This window comes from Callospermophilus lateralis, chromosome 10 (assembly GCF_048772815.1).
Source record: "Callospermophilus lateralis isolate mCalLat2 chromosome 10, mCalLat2.hap1, whole genome shotgun sequence".
NCBI lineage: Eukaryota > Metazoa > Chordata > Mammalia > Rodentia > Sciuridae > Callospermophilus > Callospermophilus lateralis.
Window position 1 is genome coordinate 45,230,714 of NC_135314.1, and position 17,829 is coordinate 45,248,542.

Below are 17,829 nucleotides of genomic sequence, written 5' to 3' on the forward strand. Positions count from 1 at the left end.
TCTTCTCAGAGGAAGTAGGTTGAGGCCTAAGGGTCAGGTAGCCATTAATACAGCAAAATGCAGCAAGTCCTATAATTTGAATATTGAAAGGCTACCACATTCCGATAGCAATTTTAAAACATTTTCTTATCTTAGTTTTACCTGGATCCACTTCTTTGCCACAGTTTTTTTTTTTTTTTTTTTATTTACTAGTAGCTCTGCAGAGATTGGCACTTAGTCCCTTCTTCTATCTGGGATAGATAATAATGGGCTTTCTTATTCTCACATCCACATGAGATTGGTTGTCTAGTCTGGCTACAAGATCTCCCCAGGACACCAGCTGGCAGGGCTCTGAGGACCACCCTGGCTCTCGGGGACTGCATTCATTCCACTCACTGCCCTGGCAGAAACTGACCATCTGTTTTATGCAGTGTGCTTTGTTTTGCCCTTGAGCCCAAGTTTCAAGCCTCTCTTCATCCTTAACATGAGAAGAGATAATAAAAAACTAACAGCTTTCAAACAAGGTTTTATGACTGGGGAAGTAAAGAGAACAACAACAGCCATCCATTATCTTTAACATGGCCTGAATTATGACTCCTAAGAACTGATACTTTAGAATTACTTTACAGATGGAGAAACTGAGGCTCAGAGAAGAGCTTCCCGACATTCCTCACATTCTTGATGTACACACCAGTAGGCTTTGCCTTTTAGATGTTCTTGGCTTTTGCACTAAGAGTTGCATCAAATGTACCTTCCTCCTCAGAATAAATGGCAGCTGTACAAATTAGGTTTGCTTTAAAATGCAGAGAAATTTTTAGAAATAAAACAGAAAGAACACTGAATTAGAAGAGAGCCAGCCATTGTCCTAGTCCTGCCAGGAATTCTGTGTCACACTGGACAGACCACTTCCCTCTGCTCCTCCCATTTCCCATGTGCAAAGCGCAGAGGCTGCACTGGCTGCTCTGCCAGTCTCCATTGGCTTTAAGATTCCAGGCACACAGGGTGCTTTAAGATGTGCAGATGATTATAGACCATAGCTCATTAAAGGCTTCAAACCATGCCACCCATGAAAAATCCTTCTTTTTACTATGATAAAGAGGCTCTATTTCCTTTACCCAGTTTCCTAAAAGCCTGTAGAATGGCAGTATGTCCATCCACTTGTTCTTTTTGGCAAAGCCCCACTTCCTGTGGAACATAACTGTGGCTGCTGGTGTGTTCTGGGCCATGCCCTCTTTAAACTTGAATTTCATTATTCATCTCTTGTAGACATGAGCCCCATAGCCTCCTTGCCACTGTGGTGGACAGCAGAGGCAAGGTGTGCAGCCTCTGTGTCTTCTTCTTAAGTTTGCAAGGGCACACACCACTATGTGAACTTTTCTGAATGTACTTTCCAAACAAATTTCCATATCCTCCAGAGTCAAGGGCTAGCATTTAACTGCTACATAACACTTTCCAAAGTAAACTCTCAGAGGGGCTGTCAACAGTAACATAATAGTTTGTAGCTCTTTAAATTTTTTCAGAATACATACACAACCATTACTCACTTTGACCCTCTTGGCACCTTGGTAATGTAGAAAATGTAGGAATTATTTTCAGAGTGGAGTGGGCCTATGTGCAGGGAGAAGGCAGTGATAGAACTGTATCCCAGTCTAACATTTATCCTTCTACACCCTGTTCTCTGCATTAGAAAGGACAACAAACTATTGCTCCAATATTTTATTTTCTTACTACAATTGAATATAATTGAACTGTTGGTGGCTCTTCTGCTTGGCAGGAATCTCTCGATTAGCTTTTGCTCAGAATTAGCCAAAAACATACACACCTGCAGCTATGTATTCCTTTTGAGATTCTTAAACTGAGATAAAGGGTAAAGATGAATTAAGGCTCTAATTTTATACTCTTCTTGTTGTTTGGGGAGTAAACTTCTAGCTGGGTGCTGAAATCCATAGCTCTTCCCTTTTTATACTTGGATTTTATAGTCAGTGACTTCAAAAAGGTCATTTCACTTCATCTGTACTCATGTCCCCCACCTCTTATCCAGTTTAATTTAAGGTACACTGTGTTATAAACTGAGGGAAGTGACAGAGTGGGTCAGTATTACATGAAGCCGGAGAGGTTGTGAGACGCCAGGTCTTGGAGGTCTTGAATAGAACACTAAAAGAATTGGGTTTCATGAATGTCCTTACATTTTCATTTATGTTATGTCCATGTGTCTTGCTTTTCCTAGGATTGTGGTGGTCTCTTATCTGAAGGAGACAACCAAGGCTGCTACCCCTTGGATGGACACATCCTCTGTAAGACCTGCAATTCTACGCGCATCAGAGTGTTAACCGCCAAGGCGAGCACCGACCTGTAGATTCAGTGGTCTGTTAACAGCTTAGTGCACGGCGCTGCGAAGAATGAAACACAGAAAGAGATAAGGAAAAAAATTAGGAAAATGGGGGCAAGGCAATCAAATTATGGGATGGTCTCCGTGATTCATTTGCTGTTAAACTTTCTGTAGAAACACATAGATGATGAGTTTTTGTTTTTTTTTTTTAATGTTCTTACCAAATACACATTTCACATTTAATCATGTAGGGCCTCGATGGGCCTTTGTTCCAAGTACTTCCACATTTTTGCACAGATTATACTCCATCCCATTCACTTCTGCATTCCTGTAACTTTTAATCCCTATGTTTGTCTCACTTTTCATCTGGTTGAATGGCTTTTTTTAGAGTGGTATTTGCTGTCACACAGTTTTTCCTGGGTCACTCTGCCAACTCACAGGTGCTTTCAGAAGTCTTCATCCTACTACTTCCACATTGCATGTGACTCTAAAGTTTAGCCATGATTTTGTTATGTCTTGGAAAGTGTATTTTTTTCTGTTCACTACTCGTGTCCCTTGGAGAAAAAAATACACAATTTCTATGTTAGGCTGTAAACAATTTAACTTGTAAAATATGTCAATTAAAACAAATTTAATTTTCAACCATCCAAATTTAAAATCTGTAGTGACTATTGGTCAAGGCTCATTTGAAAACAGTTATCGGCCAATAGCTAATGAGTGGGGAAACAGAACCAAGCTTCAGTCATTTTCTGAAGAAAGTACAGGAAGAACATGCCACACACAGCATTTGTGGGGTATGTTTGAAAAGTCCATTATTATCCCACAATACTGTCTTAAGATTTTTCTTTTTTACCCTACCTAGATCCAATACAGACAAACTTGCATTTGTAATATTTCCAATACCATCCTGCTTTTCACCTAAGAAATAGTATTTTTTTTTCCAATAACTGAACACAGCCACCAAAATCGACATTTTCTCTAGAGGAAGATACCCATAAAAAACTGTTCAAACGCTTTTTTTTTTTTTCTCTTCCTCTCTCATTTTTTTTTTTTTTTTTTTGTTGTTGTTTGTTTGTTTGTTTTTTGGTAACCTCCTAGACCCAGGTCTGTTTTTGTGCCACCAATTGCAAATCGGAGCACACAAAAATGAAGTTGTGTGGCTTTGTTTAGTTTACATTAAAAAAAAAATAGAGGAAATCTTGAAAAGAATTGTGAAAGCACAGTTTTATTATTCTCATAATCCTTCTGCAACTCAAATTACATGCTGCAGGAGACATTTTCATATCATCAATGTGACATTTATACCACACTTGCAAAGACAATCACTGAAAAAAATTGTCTTTCTGAGCTAAAAATATGCAGAATCTCTGCCTAGAATCTTTATTCAAACTCTTATTAGCCAGTGAAACATTTGCTTGCCAACTGCAGAACCATATTTATTAAGTTCTAGCATGTTTCATTTAAGGAAAGACACCTAGCTTAGCAATGGCAAGTTGCCATCTTGTAAACTAATTAAGTATTTTGGGATGAGATTTCTTAAACCTTTCTTCGTATCTCCCCATGAGTATATACTTTTAAATTATGGAGTATTTTAAATATACAAGAAGGTATAAATAATAATAATATAATGAATCCCTGTGTTCCCTTCCTTTATTCCACAAATATCTTTTCATAACCATGAAAGTGAAGGTTGTCTACCTTGAATTTTAAAAAATTTTAATTTTTAACATCCAGAACACAAATGAGAAATTATTTTATTCATGTTTTAAACTACAACCTATGCCTCAGGAATTCTTGTCAAGTTTGTTTTACTTGAATACGAATCATCATAAAAGTGATTTTTAAAAAAATAAGATATTGTTCAACTTGTGGTCACTACAGCTCATATAAATTAATCTGTGGCTTATTTTCTTTTATCAGCAAATGGTTTTGTGTTAGAACCACCAAAGTTATAAATTGCAAGAGCTTCCTTTGACCACTGTACTGTTCTTACCTTCCTTCTCTTATCTTGGATCTTATATTTCTCATAATGTGAAATATAATGAGATCCACTTAGGGCTGACATGTGAATTTACGATAAAATGTCTCAAGAATTCCTGTGCTCTAAATTAAAGGCCAGCGTGTACTGATGCCTTTAGCATTGACTATTAGACAATTGGGGTGCTAATATAGCCTGCTTAAGGTGATTCATTCACGTTTACTCTGAAATACTTCGGAGAAATTGTCTTTAGGCCAAAAGCAAAGAGTCCAATGTATTGAGGGAAAGTTTTTATCTCTGGAAATGCAGTCATATTATTAGAAATTTTGCCAAAAGGGGAAGAAATTATGAAATATTTATACTATCAAAATGCAATAACATCCTACTTGTTAAATTTAAGTTCTTATTTAACCAAATGTTTACATGCCAAAAGAAAGTTTTAAGATGATACTGTCACAGGCCCACCACTGTGGCACTGCCAGCAGAAATTTGCTTGCTTATGATCTTTATAGTGCATTCTTATCACATAACCTCAGAGTGTCTTTACCAAAGATTTTTAAAGTAAATCTCTTTTTAATATAGACTTATACTTTTATAAAAATGAATGTGCACACAGACATATACAAAAGTATTTAGATTTAGATTTTTTCTTTCACAATGTCTAATAAGGAAAGGATCCTATCATATTTTATTTTAGGACTTCTTAAATATATGATTTCTATTACTTTCTTGTCTTTCTATTAATCATTTGATTTAAACAATGTCAAGTCACTCTTTACTGTTTTAGTTACATGAAATCTTGCCTATAAGAGAGAGTTAAAAAATCATATTATCTTAAGTATACTTATTGTCTTTTGATGTATTGTCTTGATATCATTTAAATACATAAGTAATAGAAAAAAAATCATAGCCTATAGGAAAAAGTTTGTAAAATTATACTAGTTTTAAAAAATATCAAAAGCACTAATGTTTGGTATTTCTGTATAAAATGGACACATGGAAAAGGAAAGAAATCCCACTACTCCTTGGCCTCTATAGACCATTTCAAAATAAGACATTTTTTTTTCTTTTTTTGCAGTTCTGAGGATTGAACCCAGGGCTTTGTGCATGCTGGTCAGGCACTGTGCCACTGACCTTTACCCCAAGACCAAAATAAGATTCTTAATTTTTTTGGATTCCCAGCTCAAACGGACTCAATGTGGAGTCTGTTTGGAAGCAGATCACCTTTAAAATACAAAAATAAGTCATGTGTCTCAACATAAGGTCAAGGTTGTGAAATGCTGACATCTTTGCAACTTAAAGATGTGGGGTTTTTTTCCTTATCATTAACATATTGTTTTTGTGGGTGCAACTGCTGTGATCAAAATTACTTCATGGAGAATATGCTGATTAATAAGGTAGACTTGTCAACACTAACTGTTTTCTGTGAAAGATTCTACAAAGATGTTTATAGTGGTGTTTAAAGAATCTGAAACTTTACATTAAACAACTATTTTGTATTTGGGTCCAGAGGAAGAAAGAGAGTGCTTTTTCAATGAGGATACACTAAAGAGTTGATAGAATATAGACAGGGCTCTGAAAACATAACTTCCCACCATTTTCCTAGTTAGTAAAAATCCTATTAATGTGAACCAGTCAGGAATAACAGTGTTATTTCTATTTGATATGGTTTGGGCTTCTCTTGTCAAATCTGTGTCGGCTGCCCCCTGATCCTTCCATTTTCAAGTTTTGAAGGGTGTTGGGGAAATTATGGCAGCTGCTAGGGAGATCAGGGAAACACTGATGTAACCTCACAGCCTCTCACCATTCCTCTTGGCTTGGAAAGGCATTTTTTTCCATATACATTTCTAGAAATATTGCTATTCTACCTTAGTATTTCACATTTGTAGTTTAAACAAGCGATTGTCCATCTGTTGCCTAGAGCTACAGTACATGTGTGTTATGAATGAAATATGACAGCATATCCCATACCCCTACTTTAACCATCTGTAGGAAACCAGCAAACTGAAAAAGATACCTCTGCAAAATGTGCCTTAAGTCCATTTCCTGGGATAGCTCTTTTGGTGCACTTTCATGGGAGACAATCCAAAAGCAACCTATGCTTGTGCCTTACTTTTAAATAATGTATTTACACTACTGTAGATAATTCACCAGAGTCAATAACAAATAATAATCCCCAAATCTCAAAGATCTATACTTAACAAAAAAAATTTAAATTAAAAATTCTAAAAATTTAAAGAAGTCTGAACTTTTATCTTAATGTAGTCTAATAGTATTTCTTCCCTCCTTTTGAAAGGACCTCATGGGTCCCTAAATTTTGAAAATATTCTTACACCAGAAGGTGACATATTGGATGCTGTTAGTGTTCATGATTTGACTTATTCTGGTTGTAGTTGAATAATCAAGACAAGGGATTTGAAATTGAGCCTTCCCATCCATTCAGCATATCCGTTTATAAAAATTGCCTTAACTTTGTCAATTGTTTTACTTACTAGCGAACAGAACAATTTGAGAATCCTGGTTCTGAGAAAACCACAAAAGTGGTGCAACCATGAACATTTCAGGTCAAGTTAATTACTAGACAGATATGGTCAGAAGGGAACTCTTCTCATGAGGGTTAGCAGAGCTTTGCCAAAACCTTTAAAAGATAATCTGACCAAAGCTGCTGTGATTGGTGAGAATTCTTAATCTCTCCTTCCTACCTTACCCTTTTCCCTACATTCCTCACTCCTTCCTTCCTTTTGCCTACTAATGCTGCCCTATTTGAGCTTTTCATAAATTAAGTCAATGCATTCTGATCCTTATGGAATCATGATTAGATTAAGGGAGGAAGGGTACCAGAAAATATATGTCATCCAGAAATCTTTCTTTACAGGGACATACATTTCAGGATTTGTTTATTCATAGAGTGAGATGAGGTAATAGAGGCTTTCAGCTGTATTTTAAGGAATTTTATAAGACTCTTGATAACAGAATCTCGGTAAATTCATTTATGACTGGTCTAATTTTCTACACTTTATGCCAAGTAATCTTTGTAAGTCTAGGTTAAGATTTTGTTTTTAAATCCAAAATCATTTTGACCACAAAATAATTATGGTCTTGCTGGTAGCATATGATTGTATTGTATTCTATTGAAACTTCATAATTTTCCTTTTGGGAAGGAAGAACTATCATCTTTCCAAAATTTTAACACATATCAGCACTTAGCCTATAACTGTACTATTAAATCTTAATAATTGAATCACAATATTTTCAGGGGATGGGTCAGCACCAGATTTTTTGTTGGAACATGAATCAGAGGCATGTTTCTTCACTACAGGAAAAAAAAAAATCCTAATTCCTTTCTCTATTTAACTTTCCTATTTCATTTGCAGTAAGTTGTAGGCTCTATTTTAGTTAGCCAGCATGCATATGGCTTATTTTGTGAAGAGCTCTGTGAAAGATAGATTTTTATTCCAATGATTGAAGTTATAAAGAAATTTCTAAAACCTTTGCTCTTTATTTTCTGATTGTTGTCTAATTTATAACAGTCTCCAACCACGGTAATAAATAACTCTACTTCTAGCCTTTCTTAAGAGCAAAAGTCAATATTCTCCAATATTTATATATACTAGAGAAAGAACACCCTGCAGCTAATTCCTTTGTAATACTTTACTTGCAGTAAGCCTTTCCTACTGTATGGCTTAGTTAAATTTTCCAAGATATTCATCCATTTGAAGAGTGACAAGAGAAAACCTTATTCATCTAGCTCTAATAGGCATTCCCTAGCCATCTTGTAGAAGAGCCACAAGTGCATTTAATCATCTTATTACCAAATGTAGCTTTGAAATTCAGTTCTCAACCCTAAGAGTAGAATGTTCTACTAAGAATGAGGCAAGGGTCGCCATGTTATCTCATGTTACACTAGTATGGAGAGTTCCAGTCAACCCCAGACACCAATGTTGTACCTAAATAAAGAGAATCATGGACTTTGTGAATATCTGACTCTCCTCTGCTATTTTCCTAATTCCCATCCCAAATCTTCTTAGACTGTCCAGTATGGAGTACTACTTACAGCAGTCCATTCTACCTCTGGAGCTACACAAAACCAAACTACAGACCAAAATCTAATGGCTAAATCTTTGTCTCTTTAGGTCTAATATCACCAATTCTCAACTATTCCTCATTTATTAATACAACATCAACTCCCACTACTCTTCTGCTCCTCCTTTGATCAGCAGAACTCCAAAATATTTCCTAATTCTCTTTCAATCTATTTGGTGAAACTTAGCAATCATCCTGGGTCAGGTTATATGAAAACACTATGTTTAGGTTTAAAAGCAAATGGAATTGGAATCACCCAGAGGGTACAATTTTTGATGCTGACGAAATCAAAGCCGTTCTGAAAGTAGGAAATAATCTAATGCATGTGCCATCCCTGAGAGTCCCATGCGGTCAATTCATAAAGTCTCTTCAGCCTTTTCCCTTCAACCCTGTCTTCTCAAGACCAGGACATTTCTTGTGTATGCTCTCATAGTGATTGAGAGGAGTTTGGGGCACTTTTAAATTCTACATAAATATTTCCTGAATTTTTTTTCTTTTTTCTTTTTTCTTTTTTTCATTGAGATTCACTTCCCTTTGTTCCATGCTCAAATGTTTATGCTTAGGGATGTTGCCCTTCAGACCAAGACAATCCCTTCTCCTATCTTTAGGGATCCATAATTCCTCTCAAGTTTAGTCTTTATCCCTCATTCATCTTCTCACTTTAATAATCGTTGCCTAATCACTGTAAAAGAATCGGCCCCTGAGTGACTTCAATTCAAGTCACCCACAATAAGATCAAACAGGTTCAACCTGAACCCACCCATAGAAGAGGGTGTGGCAGGAGAGTCAATCCTTCCAGTGGCATCTGGAAAGCTTCATGGAGGACATGAAATCTGATGAGAATTGTAATTTGATTAGAAATCTTGAGTTGATTAACCAATTTGATTTGAAGTTGAAGGAAGAGTATTTAAGGCACAATAGGAGAGTCCTGGTGCTAATCCTATCTCTGATTAAACAGCACCTCTGTCAAGGAACTCATTACCCCTGGGGTCTTCCATTTCCTCCTTCCTTCTAGGCACCCCCTGACTTTAAACAGAACCAAACTTTGCATCTTATGTTCTTGGTGCCACAAAATAAACCTGCATCATTATTTAGTAAAGTGTTGCTGCTTCCTCCACTTTCCTTGCATTGTATTTGTTTTGTTTTTAAACGAAGCATTACTTTTTAGTTGAAGATTATAAAAATCTTTAAATGTCTCTAAAATAGTTCAGAGTATTGTCTGAGGGTCAGGTATTAGCATCTACGAGATTTTTGTTGGTTTTATTTTCTTATTCAAATGACAGACTGTTCTGAGAGCTGTTATATAGCTTCATGCCCTTCTCCAGTAACTAACCTGTGAACAATACATTCCATTTATCTGATCTGCTGCTGATGACCTTAAAAATGTTGGGAAATGTCAGTGTGCAATCTTAAACTCTTAACAAGGAAAAAATCACATGCAAAAGGTAATGGAATTATAGAAAATTCATTATTTCTGATTAGTTCTGTGCAAAAGGATATCATTCTGGGGAGATGGGGTTATGTTATGCTATCGTTTTATGTAGAAAAATATATTCTTTCTTATTGCCCTGGATTACTATTTAGTTGAATTAATATTCTTTAGATTCTAGGAGGACAAGGACTATGACTTCCTCTATCCCAACTTTACATTAGAGATCCCCTATAAGAGGAGTCTGCCCTCAGCCTTCCTGGGCAGCACCTGGGAGTGGCTTTCTGAGGTTTAAAATACTAATTCTTGATAATTAGTATTTAAGTTATTTATTAACTGCCTTCATACATGAAACAGCCCTAAGAGGAAGGTTATTAATAACCTTATTTTAGAGGAGAAATCTGAGGTTCAAAATCTTTATGTGGCTTGCTAAAAACTAGGTAGCTGATAAGTGGCAGATAGGTCTTGCCAGTACTCTGTCAGGGGACAGTGTACATACTGCTCATAGACTGCTGCTCTCCCTTTTAGAAATAATTCAGGGATGTTCCCAGAGGCCATGTAGCTATCAGTGGCAAATCCAATGTGTGCCATGCTGTGTGGGGTCATTTAGAACACACACACAGACACACACACACCTTCTGTGTCATCTCTGATTGTGATGAAGATGGGAATGAGGGAAAGGCCACTGGCAGAGAAGCGCATGGCCACAGATTTCCCCAGAGTTTATATCACATGAAGTGAAAACCTCTCTAGAACTGCCAGGTTCAGAACATCAGCTGAGACAATATCATTTACAACTCAGTGACATGCAGAGGTGATTTCATCCTTAAGACAGCCTGTCTGCTGTGGATCATGATGTATGACCTGCCCAGGCAGAAACTGCTATAGGTAAACAATGTGTATTCATTTTTAAATCCACACAATATGAGAACCCGTCAGGTTGTCATGACAGACATTTGTGATCCCACCAGCCCATGGCCTTGAAATGTCTGAACAAATGCTATGGGACCAATGGCATTTCTAAGACTTAGGCTTTGCCATTTGATACACTGGACTTCCCAGGCTGTTGTAGCTTTATGATTGATATGTCCTTATCACAAGGAGCTTGGTACTATGTTCTTTCTGAATAACCTTCTTGGAGGCCTCCGTGTACATTCCAGAAGTTGCTCTTATAGCATTTCAACAAATGGGCCTTCTTCCTCTTGAGCTGCATGCATCCCTTAGGAAGATGATGTGCCTTGTGGGGTGTACTCTTTGGCTTTTTATTTCCTCTCTTTCTTCCAGCTGCGTGCCCTAAATTGTAACCTGTGAATTGACTGAAAGAAAAATATTCTTTCTCTACATTAGATCTCCTATATTAAATCTAGGAAACTTTTGATCTTTTCCTTGGCATTTCCCTCCTAGAGTCTAGCTCCATCTGTTAAGGCAGTCTCACCATTCATGTGCTTACTCTCTGGGATCAAGGAGAGCCAAGTTAAGCAACAAATGGCCTCTCACCCCTGCCCAGTCTTTCTACCCGAGAAGTACAGGAGACACCAGCAGCACAAGTAGAGTTGGGGGAGGCCTGGGCTGAGAAGTCACATTCAAAAGCACCTGTCTTCCTGTGAGGTGTGATGAATGTCATGGCTGATAGAGTAGAAGTGTTGGGACATAGATGAAGTGCTCTGCCCTAGGGATAGATTAACAGAAGCAACAATTGAACACCCTTCAGAATTATCTAGGTGAGTACACCTGAGTAAAGACTCAGGCAGAAATGTGACATCTTAGTAGAGGGAATGAAAGACAACAAAGAAGCAAATATGAAAAAGCAGCTCTTTATTTAAAAAAAGAAAAAAAAAGAAAAGCCACTCTTTTTTTCAGATTTCTTTACAAATCAGCTACAAACCCTGACTTATCTTTACATAATGTAAAGAAAAAAAAACTAATGAAAAAAATTTTTCTTACATCCTCTATAGTTCTCCCCAATTTAAGAAGTACACAATCGTGTTGTCTTTAAAATACACACACACACACACACACACACACACACACACACCCCTTCCAAGAAAGCTAATTCCCCCAAAAGAGAAATCTTATTTTAAAACACTTGGGTTTTTCAGGCCAGGAAATTGATAATTCCAAGTCCTGACCCATTTTTGTAGCTGACAAAAAAAGAAAAGAAAAACCTATTTAAATTTTGTATGGATCCATTTATCTCTTAAAATATGCCAAAGCAATTTGAGGTGGGGGTGGAAACTAAGGTATTTATCTCTCTTGCTTGATTCCCTCTTTATATATTTCTATCTGTCAAGAAAAGGGTAAAGAACTATTCTTGGGCCATTATTATCTATGCATTGTGTAGCCATTTTGTATGGTGCCTGCTTTGCTTCATACTGAGACACAGGAAGAATGGTTGCTTTCCTAAATCCATTTCCTCCATCAGAAGGGAGTAAATATTCAGCCTGAATATCTTTCCTCACCCAATTATTTAACTCAATTTCTGAACTACTTTAGAAAATGCAAAATGGGAAAAGCTAGCTTTTCCTAGACATATTTCTCTTTTTTTTTTTCCCTTTGGTCTGTCTTGGGGGAGACTTAAATATAAAGGGAAAGGAAAATCCAGTTCTGTCTCATCTCTGTTTTCTGTTTGGGTGACTGTGATGCTCCCTTAGTAATTGCAAAACAGAAATTGGAGGCTAACATAGTCAGGATATGATGTATCTACCTAACATGTTCCATTCCCTCAGACACAGCCTCAGAGAAGAAAGGGGATTTTCATAACTTAAATGCAAACAAGAGAAATGACTTCATATTCTCACCACCAAATAATAAAAGGGAGTTGATATTTGGGCAGCATGTGCACTTCACTAACCCTGTGTACTTTCTGCTGAGTTGCTAGAAGGATGTCAGCTGCATCAACAAATCAGGGTTACTGTGCCTAAAAAGCTTTAGTACCTCAGACCTCCCACTATGTAGCCAATTGAGCCAGCATGGATCATGCCATCCATCTCACTCAAGTAAAAAGACTGAACTGCAATGAATCCATGATGAAAGATATGTAGGACCCCAGAAACTAAATCTTATCAATATTTTATAGTGAAGTAGTAGCAAAATCATTATTAAATGACTTTCTTCCTTTTACTACCCATTTATTCCCTTGGGAAAGCTGATGAGCAAATTATCCAAGAATTATTTCCTCATTAAACACAGTTAGAATATTTCCCCTCTAAAAACCTGAATTATGTCTTCATTCTTTTTCAGGAAACACATCAAAGAGCAAATAGAATTAAAGATGACACATGATTGTCTGATTCTTTAGCATGAATAAGATGATCGTGTGGTATAATGTGCCTTAAGTGAAAATTTAGACTCAGATGTAAAACTTTGACAGCTGGATATAGTATTGAATATTTGCATATTCTTGATGCAGGGAATTATTTTGGTTTTTGTTTTGCTTTTTCTTTTAACCTACACCTTTATCATTACTCCAACAGATTTGGGGCCTCTCTTTCTCTACTGCTAATCATGGGAATATGTGCAATTATGAGATGTATTTTAAAAACAAAAGGAAAGGAAAGGGAGAAGTTAGATGTGTCAGGGAGATGCTTAGCCAGAAGACAGTAGTTTTCTCCATGCCACATAACCAAGCCTTTATTTCATGGCTTCGTCACAGGCTCTTCTCTTTCTGTGCCATCACCTTTGAGAAAATGACTGCACCTTCTCCAAATCTGCATCTTAACAGCTAGAGTAGAGTTGGCAAGACTTCCCCAGCTCTGAATATAGCCACTTGCCGACTCCGGCCTCTTTGCGAGACTAACTCAAATCTGTGATCTTCTGTTCAGCATACACATCAGCAAAGTGAGAAGAGGAGCACTAAATATAGGCTCTATTAACTTTACTTTTAGATTTACTGCCTTCAAAAAGTGCCTATTCTGAGAAACATAAACGTTATTCCTACATATGTATGTACACACGGTACCCAGAGTCGTACTGCTCAGCCTTCAAAAGCATACCATCAGAAGGAGTAGGTACTGAGAATGGAAACCACACCAAATGGGAGAAAGTCACTTACATCCAATATCCCCTTGAGTGGCTACCATAGAATGGGCTGCAAGCGCATTCCCAGAGTGTTCCTTGCTGATACAGCCACTTTTTATTTATATCCCAAGAATGGTGGCATATTGTTGAGGTTTCCTGTACTTGCTCTGTGGAGTTGGAAGATTCAGTCAGGAAAAAAAGACATTTAAATGAATTAATGGATCCAGGTTTGCATTAGGATATGTGTCATCTGTGTGTTTTATAAACTAAGCATTGGTGGATTTAGAGTGTCAGCATGTTTCTTCTTCTTTTATCTCTCAGGCTACCGGAGAAAACTAAAGAAAAGTCTTGGCTGTGGGAATTGGAGGCTCAGGGGTCCAAATGTCTCCGCCAGATTCTTAGAGCATTTTTACTCTGACTCCTAAAGATAGTAGTGCATGCTATTTGATGGCTTTTGTTTCCATAGTTCTGTCAGCGTCAGAAGAACTATTGATATTGTTACTAAAACAACAACATAGCTCAGAAGAATGGATTCTAACCAGTGTTGGCAGCAGGAGAGGGTCCAGGTAGATAGGATGAGGCAGACAGACAGTACACGACTGTAGAAGGGTTGAAGGGAGGACATGATTCCAAAAAAGATTGTTCTCAATGTGTCGTCTGACTCAACCAGCTGGCAGATTACACTTGCCAAGCCGCTCCCTTTCCTTCTAAGTCAGTTGGCTCCATAGACACTTTGAATATGCCTCTGTTTGAGGGAAGTGTGATATGTCCACTTAGTCTTTCTCCAAGGAGGCTATTGATGTCCTGATGGTCCCAAAGTTTTCTCCCACCCCATCCAGTTTCATCAAATGGAATTAAAGGGGGACAAGCTCTGGAAGACAGATCCAGTGTGCCATTGCTGTCAGCCACCCTTCTGTTTTCCACATAAGGAGCCCCTTATGCTCTGTGTGCAAAACAGAGCACTGTTTAATAATTTCAGGAGTATGACAACCTTTTTTAGTAACCATTGTGTCAGGTGACTGGTCAATTCTTTGGAGAAAGGTGATACTCTTCACTAAAAATGTCATCCTTCCTGTTGATGTTCCTTTTCTGTTTTTACTTTATCCAATTTCAACCCTAGTCATTTTTAATTTGGGGGATAATCACATTTGAGTCCTAGAAGAGTTCAGAAATCTCTCTGTAATGTCATAAAGGCACTGGATTGCAGATGTCTTTCTCCTTGGAAAGAAACAAATGATCTGGAAAAGACCACATCATGGCCTTGCTTTAGATCTCAATCTGATGATCCTCCACTCACCCCCTAGTTATGTAAGGGGCTCCTTCTGTGGAATACAGAATCGTGTCTGACCGCAGTGGCATGGGATCTGTCTTCCATAGCTTGCCCCCGTTTACTTCCATTTGGTAAAACTGAGTTGGGGGAGAAGAAGTGATAGTTTTATTTAAAGGTTAAAAGATGTTTGAAAGTGAATAGATGAAGTACAAGGAGGAGTCAGGAAGAAGCCAGGCCTTCTGTATGCTGAATGTAACTACCAAGAGCAGGTGCTGAGAGACATTGAATAGCCTCCCTGGCTTCAGAGAAAGACACACAGAAATATGATTTTATTTTCACATATGTGATTTTGACAGAGCCATGGTATTCCTAAAATGCAGGTGTCTGTTTGTTACTTTATTTTGAGAAAGTTGCATTTATTCACTACGTCATGAACCATCACTAACACATCCAGAATAGCACACATGATTCCTTATGAAAATAAGAGAATAAAGCCTATTATAAGCAAGTGATTTGGGTATTTTCTTTTGTATTTATACATTATTCAACTATATTAAAACATGATTTTATTTACTTTCTATCAGTTTTTTTCTACCAATTAAGTTTTTCCAGTGCTCTATAAGAATAAATTTGAAATCGTATTTTTTTTCTGTAAAAGATCGGCAATGACTTGATTATATTTAGAAATCCAATAAACTTCTTATTACATTCACTTGCCTATGTGTGGAATTCTTTTTGAGTCAGATAATCTCTGTTTCTTTTTCTTGTAACCCCTTACTGTGATTCATTTTTTACATCATTTGCTTTCCATATGGTCCTCAGAGAACCAGAATGTCTCTTGAAGCAAGCATGAAGCCACAGAGTGTGAAAGCCCCACTCTTCCCTGGGAGCACAGCTGAGCTGAGGTCTGACGTGTTCTCAAATCACTTCACCACTCTCAGTCTGAACCCTGCAAATAAATAACTTCTCCCTTTTAAAGCTGGATCCAAGTGAGTGGTTGCTGGGGGTGGAAGTTTCCATCCTCATCAGCAATTGGCTGACTTTTTACACTTGTATTACATCTGTACCTGGCATACTTGTTAAACATTGAAAACCTACTATGCACTAGGCATGTTGAGGGATACAGATATAAAACAGTTTCTACTTTCAAGGAATCTAGATTCTAGGTGGGCTGATAGATATGAGTACAAATCCTTACCTGGAAAGAAAAGTAAGAATCAGACCAGAGGAGAGTAACTCACCTTTTTCAAAACTTTGCCCTTACAACATTTTCGATAGTTCTCTGAAAATTTTACCTTTGTTTTGTAGATGAAGATTATGCTAGTAAGAGAATGTTAATAAGCCAAGAATTCCATTCATTTAATAAATACTTTTTTCACTTTTTCAAGTAGCAGGTCTTTAGGAGAATCAAGACACTCCATTCATTAAACCCTAGAAAGAACTAGAACAAAAGCATATGTGTATCTCCTTTTGTGAATATCGGGAAAAAAGTACCCCTTCTCTTTCCCACCTAGGCCTCAAGCTTTATCTTTTTAGTAGCATGTCTCAGCGTACAAATGCTAGAACATCTGAGAACTCCAGATGGGAGGACTCTGAAAAATGCGGCCAGATACAAGATGTATTTTTGAACAAACAGCAGGTAAATCACTGAGACTCAGGATATTCATAATTTATTACCAGAAAGTTGTAAACAAAAAGGACATCGAAGATGTAATCTTGTCTTCCCTTCCCCTGTTTTTCTCCACCACTCATTTTATGTTCTTTGCCATCTCCCCTTCAGCTCTCTGCAGTCTAACACTACACATGCATTCATTCGTTCTTATTTATGGAATATGAGAAATAGAAGGGTCTTTATAGACAATTTACTCAGTCTTATGAAGGAGTATCAAGTCTCAGAGATAAGAAGATACTTTCCCAAGGACACAAATTAATGACAAGACTGGATCTTGAGTCCTGGCTCCTGACTCAGTTCTGCCCAGTTCTAGCATAAACTTCGAAGTAACTGAACATTAAAGTCTATGTAAGTCACAGGACAAAACAGAAAATTCTTAGGCTGGGGATATAAGTCAGTAGTGGAACACATGCTTATCATGCATGAAGCCCTGGGTTTGATCCTCAGCACCAGGGGGGTTGAGGAGGACAGAAAAATCCTGGTAGTATGGTAGTATCTCAGTAGGTCCATAACGAAAAGAATGTTAAAATAAGGCATATATAACTTAACAAACTAGGAATAGAAACTTTAACTGAATAAAGATTTTCTATATAAATCATCCCAAATGGTCACATATAAGAAATAATTACTGCAAATCATAAACAAGATGTTTTCTACACTCATCATAAATAACTGAATGACTTTATACTTTTAATTCCATTTTAACTACTTCTATTCAGCTTTATAGTGAAGACTCTAGTTGGTCTTCACTATAGCTATAATAGATAACATGAGTAAAACAAAAATTGGAATGCAAGAAGACAAATATCCATTAATTATAGATGATACAACTATAGAAAATTTTACACAAACTCAAAATAATAGCACACTATCAAAGAGTTCAGCAAGTTTGCTAGACATAACACTATACCCCACACAATCCATTTGGGTATGTTAATATGTAGACAACAGTCACAGTTTGAAACAGTTTTTTAATAAACCATATATAATAGCAACAAAAAATGTAGATTGCCTAAAACATTTTTTAAAAGAAAATAAAACTTTACTGAAAGACATTAAAGAAGATCTGAAT

At 37.0% G+C, this 17,829-nt stretch overlaps 1 protein-coding gene across 4 annotated transcripts in view; it reads left to right on the top strand.

Annotated features, from left to right (window-relative positions):
• Positions 1–15,797, top strand: part of Lpp (LIM domain containing preferred translocation partner in lipoma) — a 650,099-nt gene extending 634,302 nt beyond the window's left edge. For all 4 annotated transcript variants that reach the window (XM_076868851.2, XM_076868854.2, XM_076868852.2 and 1 more), the window contains exon 12: positions 2,207–15,797. In XM_076868851.2, coding sequence (XP_076724966.2) covers positions 2,207–2,335 — 129 coding nt within the window. In that variant the 3' untranslated portion in view covers positions 2,336–15,797. The remainder of the gene's footprint in view (positions 1–2,206) is intronic.
• Positions 15,798–17,829: the final 2,032 nt, after the last annotated feature.